The 17349-nt window shown below is 35.4% G+C and overlaps 1 protein-coding gene across 1 annotated transcript; it reads left to right on the forward strand.

Annotated features, from left to right (window-relative positions):
* Positions 1 to 15049: 15049 nt before the first annotated feature.
* LOC128221235 (tripartite motif-containing protein 45-like) lies at positions 15050 to 17349 on the forward strand. Its single transcript, XM_052929763.1, has 2 exons — positions 15050 to 15956; positions 16187 to 17349. Exons 1-2 carry the CDS (start codon positions 15127 to 15129, stop codon positions 17097 to 17099), a joined length of 1743 nt encoding a protein of 580 aa, XP_052785723.1. The 5' UTR covers positions 15050 to 15126; the 3' UTR covers positions 17100 to 17349.

The raw sequence follows: 17349 nt of genomic DNA on the forward strand, positions 1-17349 counted from the left end.
ATTCTATTTTGATATCAATTGAAAGGCTCTTGGGAAACGACCAAGAAGAACTGTCAATCTGTGAGAGAGCAGCTTTAAGCTTTGGACCAAATTTAAGAGTTGATGTAAAATGAAATTGTTATCATGTTGAAATTCCAATACAATGTTGATATTACCATCGTTCTTTGTTGATTAATTGTACACACATGCAAGTATATTTCGGCTAAAACGAGTAGGGTTCTTGATTGTTGAAATATTGTCCGAATTTTGAAAATAGCACAACAATTACCTCATCTGCCATTTTTCATCAGAAAAGCCAGGTATTCAGAGCCGGTCGCACCACTAGTACCATAATGCCCTTTGAAAGTAACAATAAGATTGAAATTTAAATATCAGCAATATTCATTGACACAGCAAAAATGTCAGCATCTTTCAATGTTTCTGCATCACCACCACCGGTTGATATTATAGAATTTAACCTAGAGAGAAATGTGTGCTGGTTTTTGTGTTCAAACCCATTTTGGTAGACCACCAGCATGATGATCTAAGTTATTTGGAGAGCTATATTAGTTAACAGGCATCCAATTGTGCCATTACATTGAGCTCTCAGTTATCTACCCACTCTACAATTTTGATGTATAAATGTATTTAACTATATCACTGACAGTCAAAGACTATATATGGAGAAGAGGTTTGTTTTAGCACGGACATATAAACCAAACGTCTATGGTTAAACTTAAAGGAAAGTATATTTTGATTATAAAAAAATAAGTTTGTAAAACCACTGTGTTTATGCACCAGTCAATTGTAACCACGACCCGTCCAGGTCCGCGGAATAGCGGGGACTTTGACTTTCAGTCCAGCCAAACCCAGCTAAAATCCTCGCCCTTCGGCGACGAACAGATGGTCAAATCCCCGCCAAATAACCCTTCACCCCAGGGACCCTAGGTAAGGTCCATTCCTCGCTATATTTAAAGCGAAGATAAAACCACACCATTCACCCGGCACTGCGGGGCCACCTGAAAGGTAAAAACACGGCCCGTTTCCCCGGCTCTCCCCAGTATACCCCCGGACCTGGCAAATTTTCGGAAATCGTTTCGACTGGGAATGTTAACGACCATTCATCATAGCTATACAGATCGTTTGCAATTCATATTTGAATCTATACATTACATTGTATTTATCTGCGTTTATAGGCTTAAGCGCAAAAAAATTCGACTGAGACCATGTACAGTTGAAAATCATACTACAATGTGCCAAATTTGAACGCAAATCAATTCATGAAACATACCTGGAATACTGTTTGATTTACAAATTAAGTTCATGTTTGGTTAAAGAAAAAGTGTGTAATATTTTGCGTATATGAACAGTTAACTCTCTTATAAAACACGGATATGAAATGGAGAACTCCTATAAACAGGAAAACTCCTTGCAGTTCTGGGTTTGACCTCATTGGGATAAGGTTGTATAATAATTTTAGAAATAATATACTTCAGGGGAGGGCACTCAAATATACAATACATAATTAATTCAATGCGTTTTTCTCTCTTATGTACTGCTCTAGCAGTGAAATAAGCTTAAAGATTAGTGAGTTTTAGCGAGTATCCGATAGAAGGAATCGTCGCTCAATCATTCAATTCATAAACCACTTAACAGTTCCAGTGTAGTTAACGGCATATTTTGGATCAGCCACTATTGTAACACCACTGTTGTCGTCCAAACTATTGAAATGCGTTCTAGACCCTTTTAGTAGCATTTTCCATCCTTTCCCTTTCTCAGACACACCCCTCTGCACATTTTATCTTTGGAATACCGTAAACGACGGAAAGAGTTTTAACTGTGGCGCCTATGATAACAAGCCATGTTTGGCCTCTTTTGAAAATATTATGAACGTATTTGCGTTATTTACCATTGACAATTCGATTAGATTCAAGTAATATTTCGCAATTTTGCTGACTTGAATCAAGCTTATTTTAAAACATTACTACCAATTCTGCTTTAATTTACAAGTTTAATGTTTTAAACGTTTTGATGTGTGCACGGCAAGGACTATTTCAATACTTGCAACAATCGAAATTTGACGATTAAATTCTTGACATTTTCTGTGGTTTAATTTAAAAGCAATAGACAAAAGAAATGTTTTTTTGTAAATACCTTTTAAACATAGAACAACAGGGGATGTCGGAAACCTGTTATGCCTATTTGCCACTTAAAAATTTAGAGTGACAAGTTCACTAACAATTAGTGCAAATAATTCACAATGCAGTCATCATTATCGCAAAAACTGCGATATTAAATCTAAATTAACGACAAAGGTTTTGAGTCAAGTCATAGTTTTCAGAGTGTTTATTTATTTTCTAATACTACATCTGATCAGGATTTCATAAGGAACCGGTCGTGCTGGAGGGCGAGCGTTTTCAAAAACATATAGCTTGGCTTAATTTATATTGTTGTTAAAATTTCGCAACATCGAAACCGTTTCAGATATTCACTTTTAACATTTAACATAAATACATTGCCATTATGATATACCCATTATCTCAGAACACAACATATATACCTATCATAAAGATCATAACATCACAAAAAATAAACGTGTTTATTTTCAACGTTATACATTTAAGCAATATGACCATATCTCGTATCCAATGACGGATTTTAGTTTGGTGCTTCCAGATAAAAGAGAATGTCGCAAACATCAGATGTGTTTGTCGGTCAAAAATGAACGCAACTTAACAATGGACAAGGCCAGTGTGCTTCACCTTGCTGTACGTAATGTCTTTAGCAATATGTGTACAAAGTTTCATTAGCATATCCATTTACCGATTAATTTATATTAAAAGTTAACAAGGTCTAAAAACCTAAAAATAGAACCAAAATGGCGGAAATTATCGAACATGTACGATCGAAAAAAGAAGTCCCGGTTTAGTATGTAATACATGATCTGACAGTGAATTTTCGCTAAATCACGTGTCAAAAAGGTTGAAAATGTTTTTGATAGTCATAATATCTCTTTTTCGGGTAATGGGATGTTACTACTGTAGACAAAAGTGAGGTATAAGAAAAACACATATGGATATATTTTGATGCTTTGTATCGTTTGAAGGGTTGTCTGTGCAGCAAAGGAAAGTTTAAAAAAACTTAAAAGTTATAAACATTTTTGGCCTTAAACATTGTTTTTCAAAACAATAAGTGTGCGGGGTCACTTGGGATCAACGATTGTAGTTAATGGAGCTCTCAGATTTCTGGGTCGGATTCCTTTAAGTAATTGTATTGCATGTACTGCTAAATGAATACAGAAAGCTCCGATATTTTGATATAAAAGATCACAGTCGAACCCCGTTGGCTCGAACTCGCTTGGCTCGGATTCCTCGTTGACTCGTACTAGATGTAAAGGTCCGGTTTATTTATACTGAATGAAAACAATCATGCTTGGCTCGAATTGTTCGAGGTTCGAAGTATTTACGCCGGTCCCTGGTAGTTCGAGCGAACGGGGTTCGACTGTAATTAACTTATTTGTGGATCGGATGCGTTAATTTTGTTGCATGTACTGCTGAATAAATACAGTAAGCTTCGATATTTTGATATAAAAGATTATTGTAACACATTGATAGATTAATTCTTTAAAATGTCATAGAAGTAGATGACGGTTCAGTCAGGCGCTGATTTCTTTCATTCAATGAATGCGCAATCATAGGTGTCCTTCCAACAAAACTGCATCCATCTCGCACCAGATTTGTCCGTTACCATGCGACTCTAGGCGCATCTGGTTGGAGAAACAGGTTCCAGTCTAAAATAAAAAGAATGTATCTGCACAACAGTTTCAATCTGCTATGTCAATGCTTTTACCTGATCATATTTCGACAAAATTATGCTTCTATGTTTAACTTATGGATAAATGTTGCAGTAATTGTTAGGCATCAATTTTTCGATTTGAGTTTTGAAGATTTACGAGTATCGCCCTGTTTTAGACAATACTCGATTATAGTTCGATTCACATCGTTAATAGTTAATGTGATTTGTTATCGTTTAAGCTTAGCTAGTGTACATACCAACTGAGGACTAAAGATCCTTGCTGATGTCAATTTCTCCGTCTAATTGGTCGACCACAGTTCGGTGTACAGGCCAGTTGAGGACTCAAAACACTTGATCCGTAGTATGGAACCGCCCCCATACGTCTCGTAGACATTCACTGCGGTCACGTGGACAGTCTGGTTAAATTGAAGCTGCAAAAGAATAGTAGGCTTGTCTCTCTAGTTTCCATATTGAAAGTCGATATCAATTAAAACTTTGAAAATTTTATATTTATAATATGTTTGCTGTGTGCACAAATGACTCGCAACAGTTCTGAGCTCAAATTAGAATAGCGAGGTAACGAAACCGTTATGGTAAAAAATCAATAGTTGTAATCTGTTATGTCAGTTTATCCTAGGATTTAAGCAGTTGCACACCTTTGTGATTTAATTTCCGCTAAATTTATATCGTTATGATCCCTTTGATTTTCATTAAAGATGCACTCTTACTCACAAATAAGATTTACCACAATTATTATAATTGATTGAATATACCAAAACGGATTAATAAATGTCGAAACACAATGGTTTTTAAGAAGAATACCGAGCTTAATTTGAAAGAAAAGTGCACAAAACACAGTATTTCTACCTTATGAGACGACAGTAGATCGCAGTAAATCTTTCAGCACTCACCAATCATTTTATGTTTTTACGTTTTCAGCTAGTTAATACATGATTAAAATCTTGTTATCAGTAATTAATATTTTCCATAACTGTATTATTAAGTAAGTAGTAAAAGGTTTATCACTTATAATTTGTGATTGTTATACATGTGTATGTATTGATATATTGAACATATGGCACTTATATGATTTTAACTTACAACTAAGATTATTATTTAAAGGCGCTCCAGGCACATAACAAGGCGTTCTTTAGTTCGTCCGGGCGTATAGAAGTTTTAATTTTGGTTCTACCGAAAAGCTTAAATCTCGAGCTCATGACTAATAGTCGAAAGCAACATTTTACTGGTTAGTTGTTGTTATGATTCCACTAAATGTTGACTTTCAGAATACTTCGAAATGATTTTCTTATTTTTTTCCTACTTAAGGGGCAACCCTTCAACTCACACCCCGTGTATCCAACTTAAGTAAAGCATTACCTTATATCAACATGTCGACGGCTCTCTCAAGTATAAATATGAACGTACAATTCCAAATGATTCGGGTTGGCATTACCTCAATAAATTCTGGACTGTCTATGTATAGTGGACTCCACGCTAAAGTGTTTGCTTCGTAGGTAGGGTAAACGTTTGCTGGTCCAAGTATCTGGTTCGCACTCCAAACTAATAAAACAATGCACAAACCCATTTTACTAGCATCCGTACAAAATTTCGAGTCTCCTCACATGACATCATATTAATCGAAACAGAAATACATCATTACATCCCAAGGACAGATAGAACATGTACCTTTTGTAATAAGAATGCCATGGAAAATGAATATCATTTCCTTTCAGCATGTCCTAAATATCATAATCTACGAAAACAATTCTTAAAACCATACTTTTGCCATTGGCCAACAAATCAAATATTTATCACACTTTTGTACTCAAACAGCGAAAAAAAAACTATGCACAATGCTAGTAAATATTTATACCATGCATCTTTGTTCCGATCGAGAACCTAATTATGTTAAGAATGTGATACTATGATATAAAAGTCATTTCTCTATTGACTATGTCCCGATGATTAGTTTCATTTAATTTATTTCATATGTTTTGCATTTTGGCTATGAATATTATATCATTTAATGCTGAATAAAAGTTATGTTATGATATTTAATCAAGAGCCTGTTAAAGACACAATGGTCAATGGCAAATAGTCAACAAACCAGAAATACAACGCTACAAGACAACAAACATTAAGGATGCACTCTTACTCCCAAATACCACGATTAATACAATTGTTTTATTTTACCAAAAAGTATGAATCAAATTCGAAAACAATGGTTTTTAGCCTTTTTTATTAATTGGTTAACAGATTAAAAAACATGTCGTATGGGTGGTTGGAAAAAAAGAGAATCCTGACAAGTTATTCAGCTTTTAACAATACATGTATTTATTTAGGTGTTGGTGGCAAAACCTTGTTTAAAGCTGCACTCTCACAGACTAAACTTTTTGACAACTTTTTTTTATTTTTTGTATTCGAACGAGCCAATTTTTGCGGGAGTCCATGGAAACCAGTTATATAAGACTGCTGACAAAATCTAAGATCGTTGATTTTTATATTTAAGCTTAAAAGATGTTTTATGCATTTTTCTTAAACTGTTAGTAACGGGTTTAGCCATAAAACATTAATTTTCGAACGGGAATATGAAAATATACGATTTGTTTTTTGTCAGCAAACTAATAACATTGGTTTGCAGATATTTATGCAAAAATTTGCTCTTTCCAAGACAAAAATAAAAGAAGTTGTAAAAATGGTATAACTGTGAGAGTGCAGCTTTAAGTACTATAGTAAAATAAATTTATGTTTAAAAATGTTTATATATATATATATATATATATATATATATATATATATATATATATATATATATATATATATATATATTAACAAATACAAATACCCGTCGGGATACTGTTCAGATGAAAACTCTGTGACTGTCTGTGCCCATTGCGTTATGTTTTCACCTGAAAATATTTTTTTTTACTTAACTGGGCTGTCTCGCAATGTACATGTTGGTTTTACATTTGCTAAAAACTAGTTCAAGTTGAAATATGCTATACATTTCTATGAACAAACATCAATCAGTAACTGATTATATATGTACTAACTTGAACATAGTTGTGAAAAAGTTTTCAATAACATAACGTATGCCCTGCGTACATTCGTTCACTTTGGCAAATGTTTTGTTTGCTTCCCTATTATATCGAAGCGTATACACTGCAAGCGGGAAACCAAATCACACAAGTTAGCAGACATGCACAAAGTTGTAATCAACGTAATAACAATGTACTCGCCTGTTTGTTCCACTTTGATAACGATATAACTCTGGTCTGCAACATTGACAACACTATTGCTGCCGTCCAAACTCAGTAGACAAGCTCTTGACCCCTTGTGGTACCCTGCCACCTTGCATTTCCCATCTTTGTCTTTTCGAATGCATGCTTCTGCGCACTTTATCATTGACACCCCAGACATGATTGAATCAAAGGTCGTAACATTGGCGCCTTTCTGAACTTCCAGCAGCTGACCGTTAATGATAAGTCCACGCGTCGTGGTTAACATTAACAATAAAGGAAGCAACCATTTTAAAATAAAGATTGCAATTTGTGCAAGTTTCCACGCCATCTTAATTCTCGATCAAATACTAAGCAGAAAACGTCTCGTCAACAAACATTTCGCTGCGAAATGAAATTACTACGGGTAAAATTGGTATGAACAACCCGTTAACAAAGACATAACATGTGACCAAGGCTTGAACTTCAATGTCGCTTTAATTTTTTTTCTCTTAAAGCATTCTGTTTATTTGGAAATACTTAAAAAACACACATTAATTTTAAACATTTCAATACAAGACCACTTACACTCCGGAAGTTATAAAACATTTTACTACTTAAAAAGTATTTGTATTAGAATCGTTGGATTTTATTTACCAGAGTGCCAATATAAAAATCAAACCCTTGTTAACAGACTAGACTTGGTCTACAGAAAACAATTAAACTAGTGGTGAGATGAACAAAACTATGGGCGTCAGTCAGTTTCAACTGTTTTATTTAAAACACATGTGTCAGTCTTCGCCAATCGTTTCCGGTGCTTTTTGGCGGGTCAAACAGAACATATTTCCGTTTTTTTTACATTTCATAAGGAGGACTATATGACACTGTTGTTCTGGCGTCCTGAGATAAATAGATGTAAAAAATTCATTGACTATTTTGTCGATCGTTCCAGTTCGGTTATTCCGTTATTCGGTTAAGAGAGAGGTTGTGCACACAAACTTTTTTAAACCTCAAGTAAATTTACATTTTACTGACCGTTCCAATGCGGTACCTAACAATCCTCTATAAACATACCTACTTTTTTATTTATAGTATTCATGCACTGTGCTGTTAGTGGGGTTTTGTGCTGTTCTTCCATGTTTCTTGTTTGTGATTTTATGTTCTATGTCTTTGGCTTTTACCCAGTGCCATTAAATCTGGTTAATGTTTAAACATTTTGCTACTGAGCTTGTTTCTGTAGCTTTTCGCATAAATATTAACAAAGTTGCAAATCTGCATTAACTTTATTATTACTCAATTTTCCGGTTATTCATTTAACATATTGGTTATCAGCCGGCGATATGATACCAAAATTAAATATATTTTGTATATAGGTTTAAACGTTTTTGGTTTACAACGATGGCGAAACAAGGGATTACAACATTATATCAATCACTCTTGTTCGCACGATGTTACGCGAGAGTGTCTGTGTGTGTATATACCACGTGATAAACTACGTCATCAGTGTGTGTATACCACGTGATAAATTCCGTCATTAATGCTACGTCGGAAGGTAATATTTTGATTGAAAAACAAACACTTTAAACAAAGATAACTTCACTATTTCTTCACCATTTTACATAAAACATAGCGCAGTCTACGTCACTTACGGAGCCCCACCTGCGGTCTTTTACCAGAACTTGATTGCGAGTTTAGTTTCTTAAAACACTTTGACAAACCTTTTCACAATACGGCCGCCTGACGGAGCACTGTCAAAGCATTGTTTTGGAAACGGGTTTGTCGAAATCTTTGATGAAACTAATGACCTCATCAAATTTCGGAAATAAAACAAATGCGGGGCTCTTTAAGCCGCATAGACTACCCTTTGTTTCATTTAAAATGGTGTTGTAAATGAAAAGTTATCTTTGATTTATGTCTTTAATTTAAGCAAAATTTTGCCTTCGACGTAGCATATATGACGTAATTTATCACGTGGTATACACACACTGAGTGTGGTCTGGTGCAATGTGGGAAACCGGAGTACCCGAAGGTAAAACACTTGTCCAGCTTGGTGACAATAAAACATACTCACAATATTTTATTTATTAAGGTCTCATCTACAAATATTAATTGTAATGTTCAATAAAAATATGCGTGTTGCCATTCTGTTATAGAATTACAAAATAGTATCAATACATATGCACACACCTTATTACAGACACAGTATTACATACCTTTATCCAACCAACAACACTAACAACAGCAGCAACAACAATAGCAACAACAACAATCCGATACCACCAGACCCTGTCTTAGCAAGTACAGGAACATGCTTTTCTATTTTTACCATATCAATTGAAAACCATGCGATTCAATTTTAATATCAGAAATAAAGTGAGTTTCTGCTATGCCTAAAATATCAGAATTTAACAGATTTGTCTTGGTATAAAATTAACACTATGTTTATCGGGCTCCAACAATTCACATTCAAAAACCCTTATAACGCCGATCAATGTCCAGCAAGGCCTCTACATCCTGTTTGATGGCGACCTTGTCCCCTTCGTGTTTTACCTAGACCGCGCTGTAATGACCCTATTGTCCTGAATGTTTGACTCTTCATGTGTTGTTGTTTTGTACATAAGCATTTCCACTTTATTGCTCATTTTTTAATAAAAACATCATTTGAGCACTTTAAACATATCTCTGCTCCTCTGATTCCAAAGAAATAAGGACAACACCAGGTTGCTGGTCTCCTTTCGTTAATATGACTAAATTTTCACATCACGAATTGTAAGTTATCTTTAACCAAAGTTGCAACCTTAGCTAATAAATTTAATTTAGGCTCTCTGATAGCTTTCTTATAACAGCATTTACGGATATATGCATCAGGGGATTACTTTCGGTCTGGGCAGCCTCAACAAAGGACTCGACTTTCCCTTTCAATGTACTAGTGAAATTTTGCTTTTAAAGTGTCTACACGTTTGTCGACAGCTTTACTAATTTTCTTTGCTGATATGTTCACTTTTTATCAACCAAATTGTAGCCATATCTCTACCATTTTGAACGATCGGTTGGATCTCTTGTTCACTGTTTTCATTTTATCTGATAACTGGATAAGCTTACCGAGTATCACTGAAACCGCAAGCAACATCAATTGGAATTATAGACTTATTTTTCGCAGCAAATATCAAAACCGTCATTTACCCGAAAAACGTTACAGGACTGATATCGTGCTAAACGCTACGATATTGGTCAGTAACACTGAAATTAAAATAAACACTTCATTTAAGAATCGTGATAATATATAACCAGTTATAACACCTGCCTACTTCCCTAAAAACAGCCTGACTTGTTGTGAAAAAACAACGAAACACTAAAAGTTACCGATAATAATGACCCTTAAAAACTCCAATTGGCGGGCGGGCAATACACCGACTATTTAAAAATAACATAAGTTGCAGCCAAAATTAAAAGCCTCGAATCTTTCCGCTATGTCGCCAACCTTGAAACGGAAATAATTAGACATAGCTTGATGGTTTCAAATGTGTTACACCAACTCAAAATATAACCAACATACGGTGGAGTGGTTGAGCTGTATGATAATTGCCCCGGTATGAAGATTATTACCTTCGGAAGTCCTTGAGGAACTATCATAAAACAGGATTTATTATCTCAATACCAGGCCAGTTATCTCAATACCGGAGCAAATATCTCGATACCGGAGCAATTTTCTCAATACCGAAGCAATTATCTCAATATCGAAGCAAATATCTCGATACCGGAGCAGTTATCTCAATACCGGAGCAGTTATCTCAATACCGGAGCAGTTATATCAATACCGGAGCAGTTATCTCAATACCGGAGCAGTTATCTCAATACCGGAGCAGTTATCTCAATACCGGAGCAATTATCTCAATATCGAAGAAATTTTCACAATACCGGAGCAATTATCTCAATAGATTGGCATTTTTTCTAAATACCGGGGCAGTTATCTCGATACCGGGTTTATTGTCAATCAGCTCTCCCGCCCAGCAATATACAATTATCTCTGTAAAGTTGGCCAAAAGAGTTACTGTTACGTGTTGGTTAATGGCAACCGCATTCATTGTTGGTATTATTTGAAAGTGTATGCATTGCTGATTACAAATACGTAAACTAAATGACAGATAAACGGTATTGATAAAATTATTGCAGGTTGTAATTTTGCTCTTTAAAAGCACGTGAATGATCAACATTGGGCACTATTTATATGAATTTGCCTATCATAATTAAAAAAGTGGCAAATTCCAATAGATTTTGCCCGATATCCTTTGAAAATAAATAACTGACATCCATTATTCTCAGGGACGACAAATGAAATTTTTTGTTCTGCTTATGAAATGTAGATGGACGACCAGATATTCTATTGGAAATAGCGCCCGCGAACAAAACAAAAGCGGAAAAGGATGGTACAATTTGAATCCATGTGTTTTATTTATAACCATTTGAAAGAAAACAAATATGAAATAACTGGATGCGACCGACTGACGCACAGACAAAATAGTACTTTCAAATCGTTTGGTATATAGCTGTGACATTTTTATATTTTTTGTTTTCATCTCTCCTTGATTGGAAGTGTTTTATTGTAGACCAAATAACTCTAGTCCGTTAAATGTGTTTTCATGTTTACAATGAAACCCTGGTAAATAAAACCAAATGCAGGTTCCTAAATAACTACTTATTCAAGTAGTAAAATGTTTAATACTTTCCGGCACGAACTTGTTATTGAAACGATTGACATCAATGCTTTTGTTAAATTGTTCCGAATACAAATAAAACGTATGAATATAATTTGTTGAAAAAATATTAGTGTAAACATCAGACCTTTGCACTTTGTTTGCCTTTGAAAACAAACGGTTTCAGACAACTTTTATTCTTAATATATTTATATGGCAATGAAAGTTTCCTCGGCTTGACTTAATCTTTAGTAAGTATTTGATGCAGCTTTCAAAGAGCATGCCAAATTGTTCGCTGGGTTTAAACAAGGAGATGGGCAAAGTGGCGGGGCGGAAATGGCCAAATGGCGGGGTTATAAATAGACGCAAATGTGACTTTTTTATTATGTGTACCTTTAAAGAAGCGAAAACACAAAATGGTAAAATTCAGCCACCAAAGGAATCCGATTGATAATGATGTAAAATTTCAAACGACCTTAAACTAAAAATGTAGCCATTGTTATTGATGGCAAGAAGTAACCAATTACTAAACTTTAATAGCAGTAGATTTTGTTTTCGATTACTGTTTATTTGTTGGCTGATATTTGTAACGAAAGAAAGCTATTGAAGTTTAGATTTGGTTGTAGCAGACTCTTTAACTTAAGGAAAAAATTAAAAGCATCAATACTCCTGTAAAGATGCTACCTGTTTGGTTTTATAAGCTATGATGTTGTTGTTTTTAAAAGTATAACAGAAGTCAAACAAAAAACTCGGACCAGTCCACTCCGCTTACAAATGATTCTAGGCGTATCTGATTGGATAGATATGAAACAGTCTGAAAATGAAACATTCAGTAACTGTCATATGTTGTTGTACGACTTTTAGTCTAACACGTTAAGATAAATGCAAGTCTTTGTTCTATTTGAACTTGATATACGGGATTTTTATGGCAAACGGTTACGGACAAGACTCTATATGATTGAACATATTTTGATACTAGTCATATTTAAGTTATATCATTTCGAACAATGCCATAATTTGTTGACGCCATATACAGTATCTTCCTATTTTGACTCGGTCTTGTGATTAACCCGTCTAGGGAAAAAGTTCGCTGGACTTACTAAGGTCGAACACTGTTTGCTTGAACTCGTTTGTTTCAATTTCCCCGTTGGCTCAAACTAGATTTGTAATACCGATTTCTTTATACTGGAGATAAACATTCCCGTTTGGCTCGAATTTTTCAAGAATGGAGGTATTTTCGGCGGTCCCTGGGTTCTCGAGTCAACGAATTTCGACTATATCAAAAGGTTCCGTTTTGAACAGGGTTTTAATAAGATTTTGCCATTTTGGTAATTTTCCTATTTGTGCCTTGTTTATCAACAAACATTGTGGATCGGACCTCGCTTGTTTCAGACAACCAATATCATGATATTGGTACCATTTAAGATAGGAACCCATTTATACAGGTGTTATCGGTCCAGGTCGTCATCGTACTAACCTTATCAAAGTGTACCTGGCAATGACCTTATAACCATTTCCACAAACACTGGCGAAACGGTATTCATTCATAATGGCATTGTTTGAACCCTAATAAATGGGGGAGACATAAGTATGTCATAACCGGGGCATTCATCAATAAGCACCCCGTATCATCCTATATTGTTCTGTGTAATATCAACGTGTGATTCTGTTTCTTGATTCTAGGATTCAAAGATTCATCACATTCATTTAGAAATTTTATCCCACATACGTGTGCCTCATTTTTTAAAATGAATTGTAATACAATATATACAAAAAGGTAATTGAAACTAGATATATATATATATATATATATATATTCACGACTCAATACAAACAGTCATTCTAATAGTAACACTACCAACCACTCGCACATTCGCACATCGCCGCGATCTGTCCTTACCGCGGACATTATCTTTTTAATCTAATATTCACTATACGCCGTGATTGAAGCAAAATGCTCAACGCGTTCATATCAGTAATATTTCCAAAATCGACCCGTAATCTACAAATCTTGGTTTGTACTCAAAACGTTAGATCCCTAAAAATATGCTTTGCAACTGTGAAAGTATCCAGACGCTATTGTCGCCTTGTTCAAAATTTTGAATGCCCTCGGTAAACTATTCTGATTGTGAATAAATACAATATTGAGTCAATTTACTTATTAAAAATACTTTAACAAAAACTCAATATTTCAGCGACATAATTATCAAGTTTGGGGGATGAGATTGGTTACCCTCGCATTCGAGTGAAATCCATTCTGCAAGCACGGTGTAAATTACATGTATAATCTTCTTTAGCCGCGTGCGTATTTTTGGAAGCCGTACTCCATTGCAGCAGATAAACGCGGTGATGACGCGCACCACCGTGGTGGCTATTGCGGAATATATCGCCGCGTTTTTACGCGAGGACACAATCTTTCCCGCCGTGGCAACACGTTTTATGCTAAAAACGCGTGGTTGGTAGTGTAAGGTTAAACTGAGTATTACATAAATGTGACTCACGATGTGATTTTGATATGCAATCTGAGACAAAGGGAGATTACAGCAACAAAACGCAAGTAGATGGGAAATAATTTGTTAAATCCTTAGAAAAAAGGTCAAATACAACAATTTGTAATAAATAAACTACCTGACAGTTCAGCAAAAGGCAGAAAACGCTTTAAAATCATTTGTGTATTTGAACTTGAAGTTAAATCTGTGACGTCAGGTTGGAAGTTGATTATCTAGAAAAAATAATTTAGTAAACAATTTGTGTTTCTTGTACTTTAAGATTTATATAATAATGAACAGAAGAGAGACTCGCATTTTAATAAATTTTCGATTTTATAAAACTCGAATATATTACATGCATGTTATAACCCTGTTCATAATTGTTTTCGTAATATTTCATATGTATTGTATTTTTGCATTAACATGTGTTTGTGTGTGATCGTAATAATTACATATATATTGGGTAAAAACTCTTACTTTTGTATTAAATTGTCTGTTTTTGAAAGGAGCCTTGGAATCTTCGGCGTCAAACAAAACGTTAACATTGAAAATCAGTCAAAAACCGTCCTCGTTATTAAAGAGCGTCTTGGTTCACGTGTTGCCATAAACAATAGCGCATGCATAGCGCTGGCCTTAACTTTTATAACTGTCAAGTGCAACCTCTTGTTTGACAAGTGTTTGGCGTTCGCTCCACGGCGTTTTTTTTATATCTGTTTCCGTAAGCAGTTATCATTTCGCAACTAATACATTCCCTTTTAATATATACTTGTCAAATTCCGGAAGCGCTTCAAGTGCTTTAAAATGGTAATTACATCCGAAACTAGATTTCGCTATATCCTGATCGTTTACAATGTTTATTGATGTTTATGCGATCTGGTGTTGACAATGTTATCTGTATATAAACGTATGAGATGATATTATAAGATATCAACTGCAATACAAAACTATAAAATGGAGCGAGAGAGTCTCAATTTTGGATCTGATGAGGATTATAAAGTGTTTTGTGATTCGTGTAAGAACATCAGAAAAGAAGTTCCCGCAAAAGGCTCTTGTCAAGAATGTCAAGAAAATTACTGCGCTTCATGTTGTGAAATTCATACGAAATTTAACATCACAAAGGACCATACGATACTGAAGAGTATTAGTGATCAAGAAAGCAAAACTGGTACTATTGCAAAACCTACCAGATCTTTAGAATCTGCCGATGGAGTTTTCTTTCCTGAGATGTGTGACAAACATAATAACGAATTTATAAAATACTTTTGTCAGCACTGTGAGGAGGTCTTGTGCACAGCGTGTGTAACAACGAAGCATAGAGCATGCTCAAACGTTCAGTATATACCCGATGTTGTGAAAAGCAAAGAGCATGGCATGGAGGTTGACCACATTAACAAAGACATTGGTCAGATGGTTAATGAACTAGCTGACTTGAAAAGTGAAATTGATGACAATAAAACTTTAGTTCAATTCGATGCATGTAGTGCGCGGGAAGAACTGGAAAAGGGTATAGACATGATCATAAAATATTTCGAGGACAAGAGAGCAATGATGACTGAAATTATTCAAGATATTGAGAAGGAAAATGGCGAAAGAATATCGAAAGCTAATTCATTAAATCGCAGACTGAGTGAACTGCTGCAAGGCCAGAAAGCTTGTCTGACAGACTGCACTGATACAGACAAACTTATTAAAAGGTTTATCGAGGCAAAGAGAAGCCTCAAGAGGATGGAACTAGGCCGTGTAGAGTTGGATATGGTTCAAGGAGCCAATACAATAAGACGGTAATTGTTACAAATGTCTATCCCCACTCTTTATGTTTGTAACTGTTAAGGTTTAATGTATGTTTTATTTGACGTGTTGGCATGTTATAATTCATTTGTATATGGCTTAACCTTTGTATTGAATGTATGCTCATGCATCATCAATGGAACATATAAACTTTCAAAGAATTGCTTACTATTTGTGATAGTCAATATCAAATTAATGCACTGTTTTCTCACTTTGTAATTAGGTACCGCTTCATGCCTTTGACATGTCTGGAAACTGCCTTCAAGAATATTAACGTCGGAAGCATCGAATTCACGGACGTTAATTGTCCGAGAAAAGCAATCCACGCGACGTCTTTGAATGTGAGAACGGAGTCCGAATCCAAAGGTTGTGGAATCGCAGACATGGCACTGTTGTCACCAGATCTGCTTGCAGTGTCTGATAGCTACAACTACAATGTGAAGCTTCTTGATGTCCCTAATGACAAAATAGTTTCATCACTTGTCCTGTCGTCTTGGCCTTTGGGCATAACAAGGATAAAAGCTGATCAGCTAGCAGTTGCACAGCCCGCCATTTCCACAATCACAATTGTATCTATATCTGAAGATGGCCATCTCACGAAAGACAGGGATCTCCTCTCACTGAAAGCTTGCAGTGGCCTGCTGTATGCCAAAGGAATGCTCTTTGTCGCATACAGTACAGTTCGCAGCCAGATTGCGGTACTGAGTCTCGCTGGTGATGTTACAAGAACTATAAGCACTAATAAATCAGGGATGCCACTGTTTAGTAGACCATGCTACATGGCAATGAGTATCGACAAGGATTCCTTGTATGTAAGTGACACTGAGATAATGACAATAACCAGTCTGTCAAGAGAGAATACATTTCATGTTAAGTGTGACGGAAAGGGTCGTTCCAAAGTAAGCGGTGTAAGAGGAATTACAATAGATTGCGGAGGAGTAGTTTATGTATGCGGGTACAACAGTAATACCGTGTGTCAGTTGAGCAGAGAGTGCAAGGAGTTAATACCGCTTTTAGATGCAAATAATGGCCTACGTCAGCCTCGGTCCTTGGCGTTTTGTGCAAAAACAAACCGCTTGTTTGTTGGGTTGGATTTTGGAGATAGGATTCAAGTTTTTGACATCAGAAATAAATAAGTGGAAGTGTAGGAAAAGATTGTGAATGCTTGACTTCACAGTGATTGTATTCCATTTATAGTAATTATTGACAATTGAAGTACAATACGTTGCGAGTGTAGCAATCTGTGGATATTGTCATTACTATGAACGATCAGTCTTATTCCATTTGAGATAGCTTAATTTACATGTGGGAAATAGTTTATGCCAGGATTTCTTTCATTTATGTTTATGCACATTATATTATAGCAATAAAGGAAAGGACACCACA

The sequence above is a fragment of the Mya arenaria genome, chromosome 16, assembly GCF_026914265.1.
Source record: "Mya arenaria isolate MELC-2E11 chromosome 16, ASM2691426v1".
In the NCBI taxonomy this organism is placed as follows: Eukaryota; Metazoa; Mollusca; class Bivalvia; order Myida; family Myidae; genus Mya; species Mya arenaria.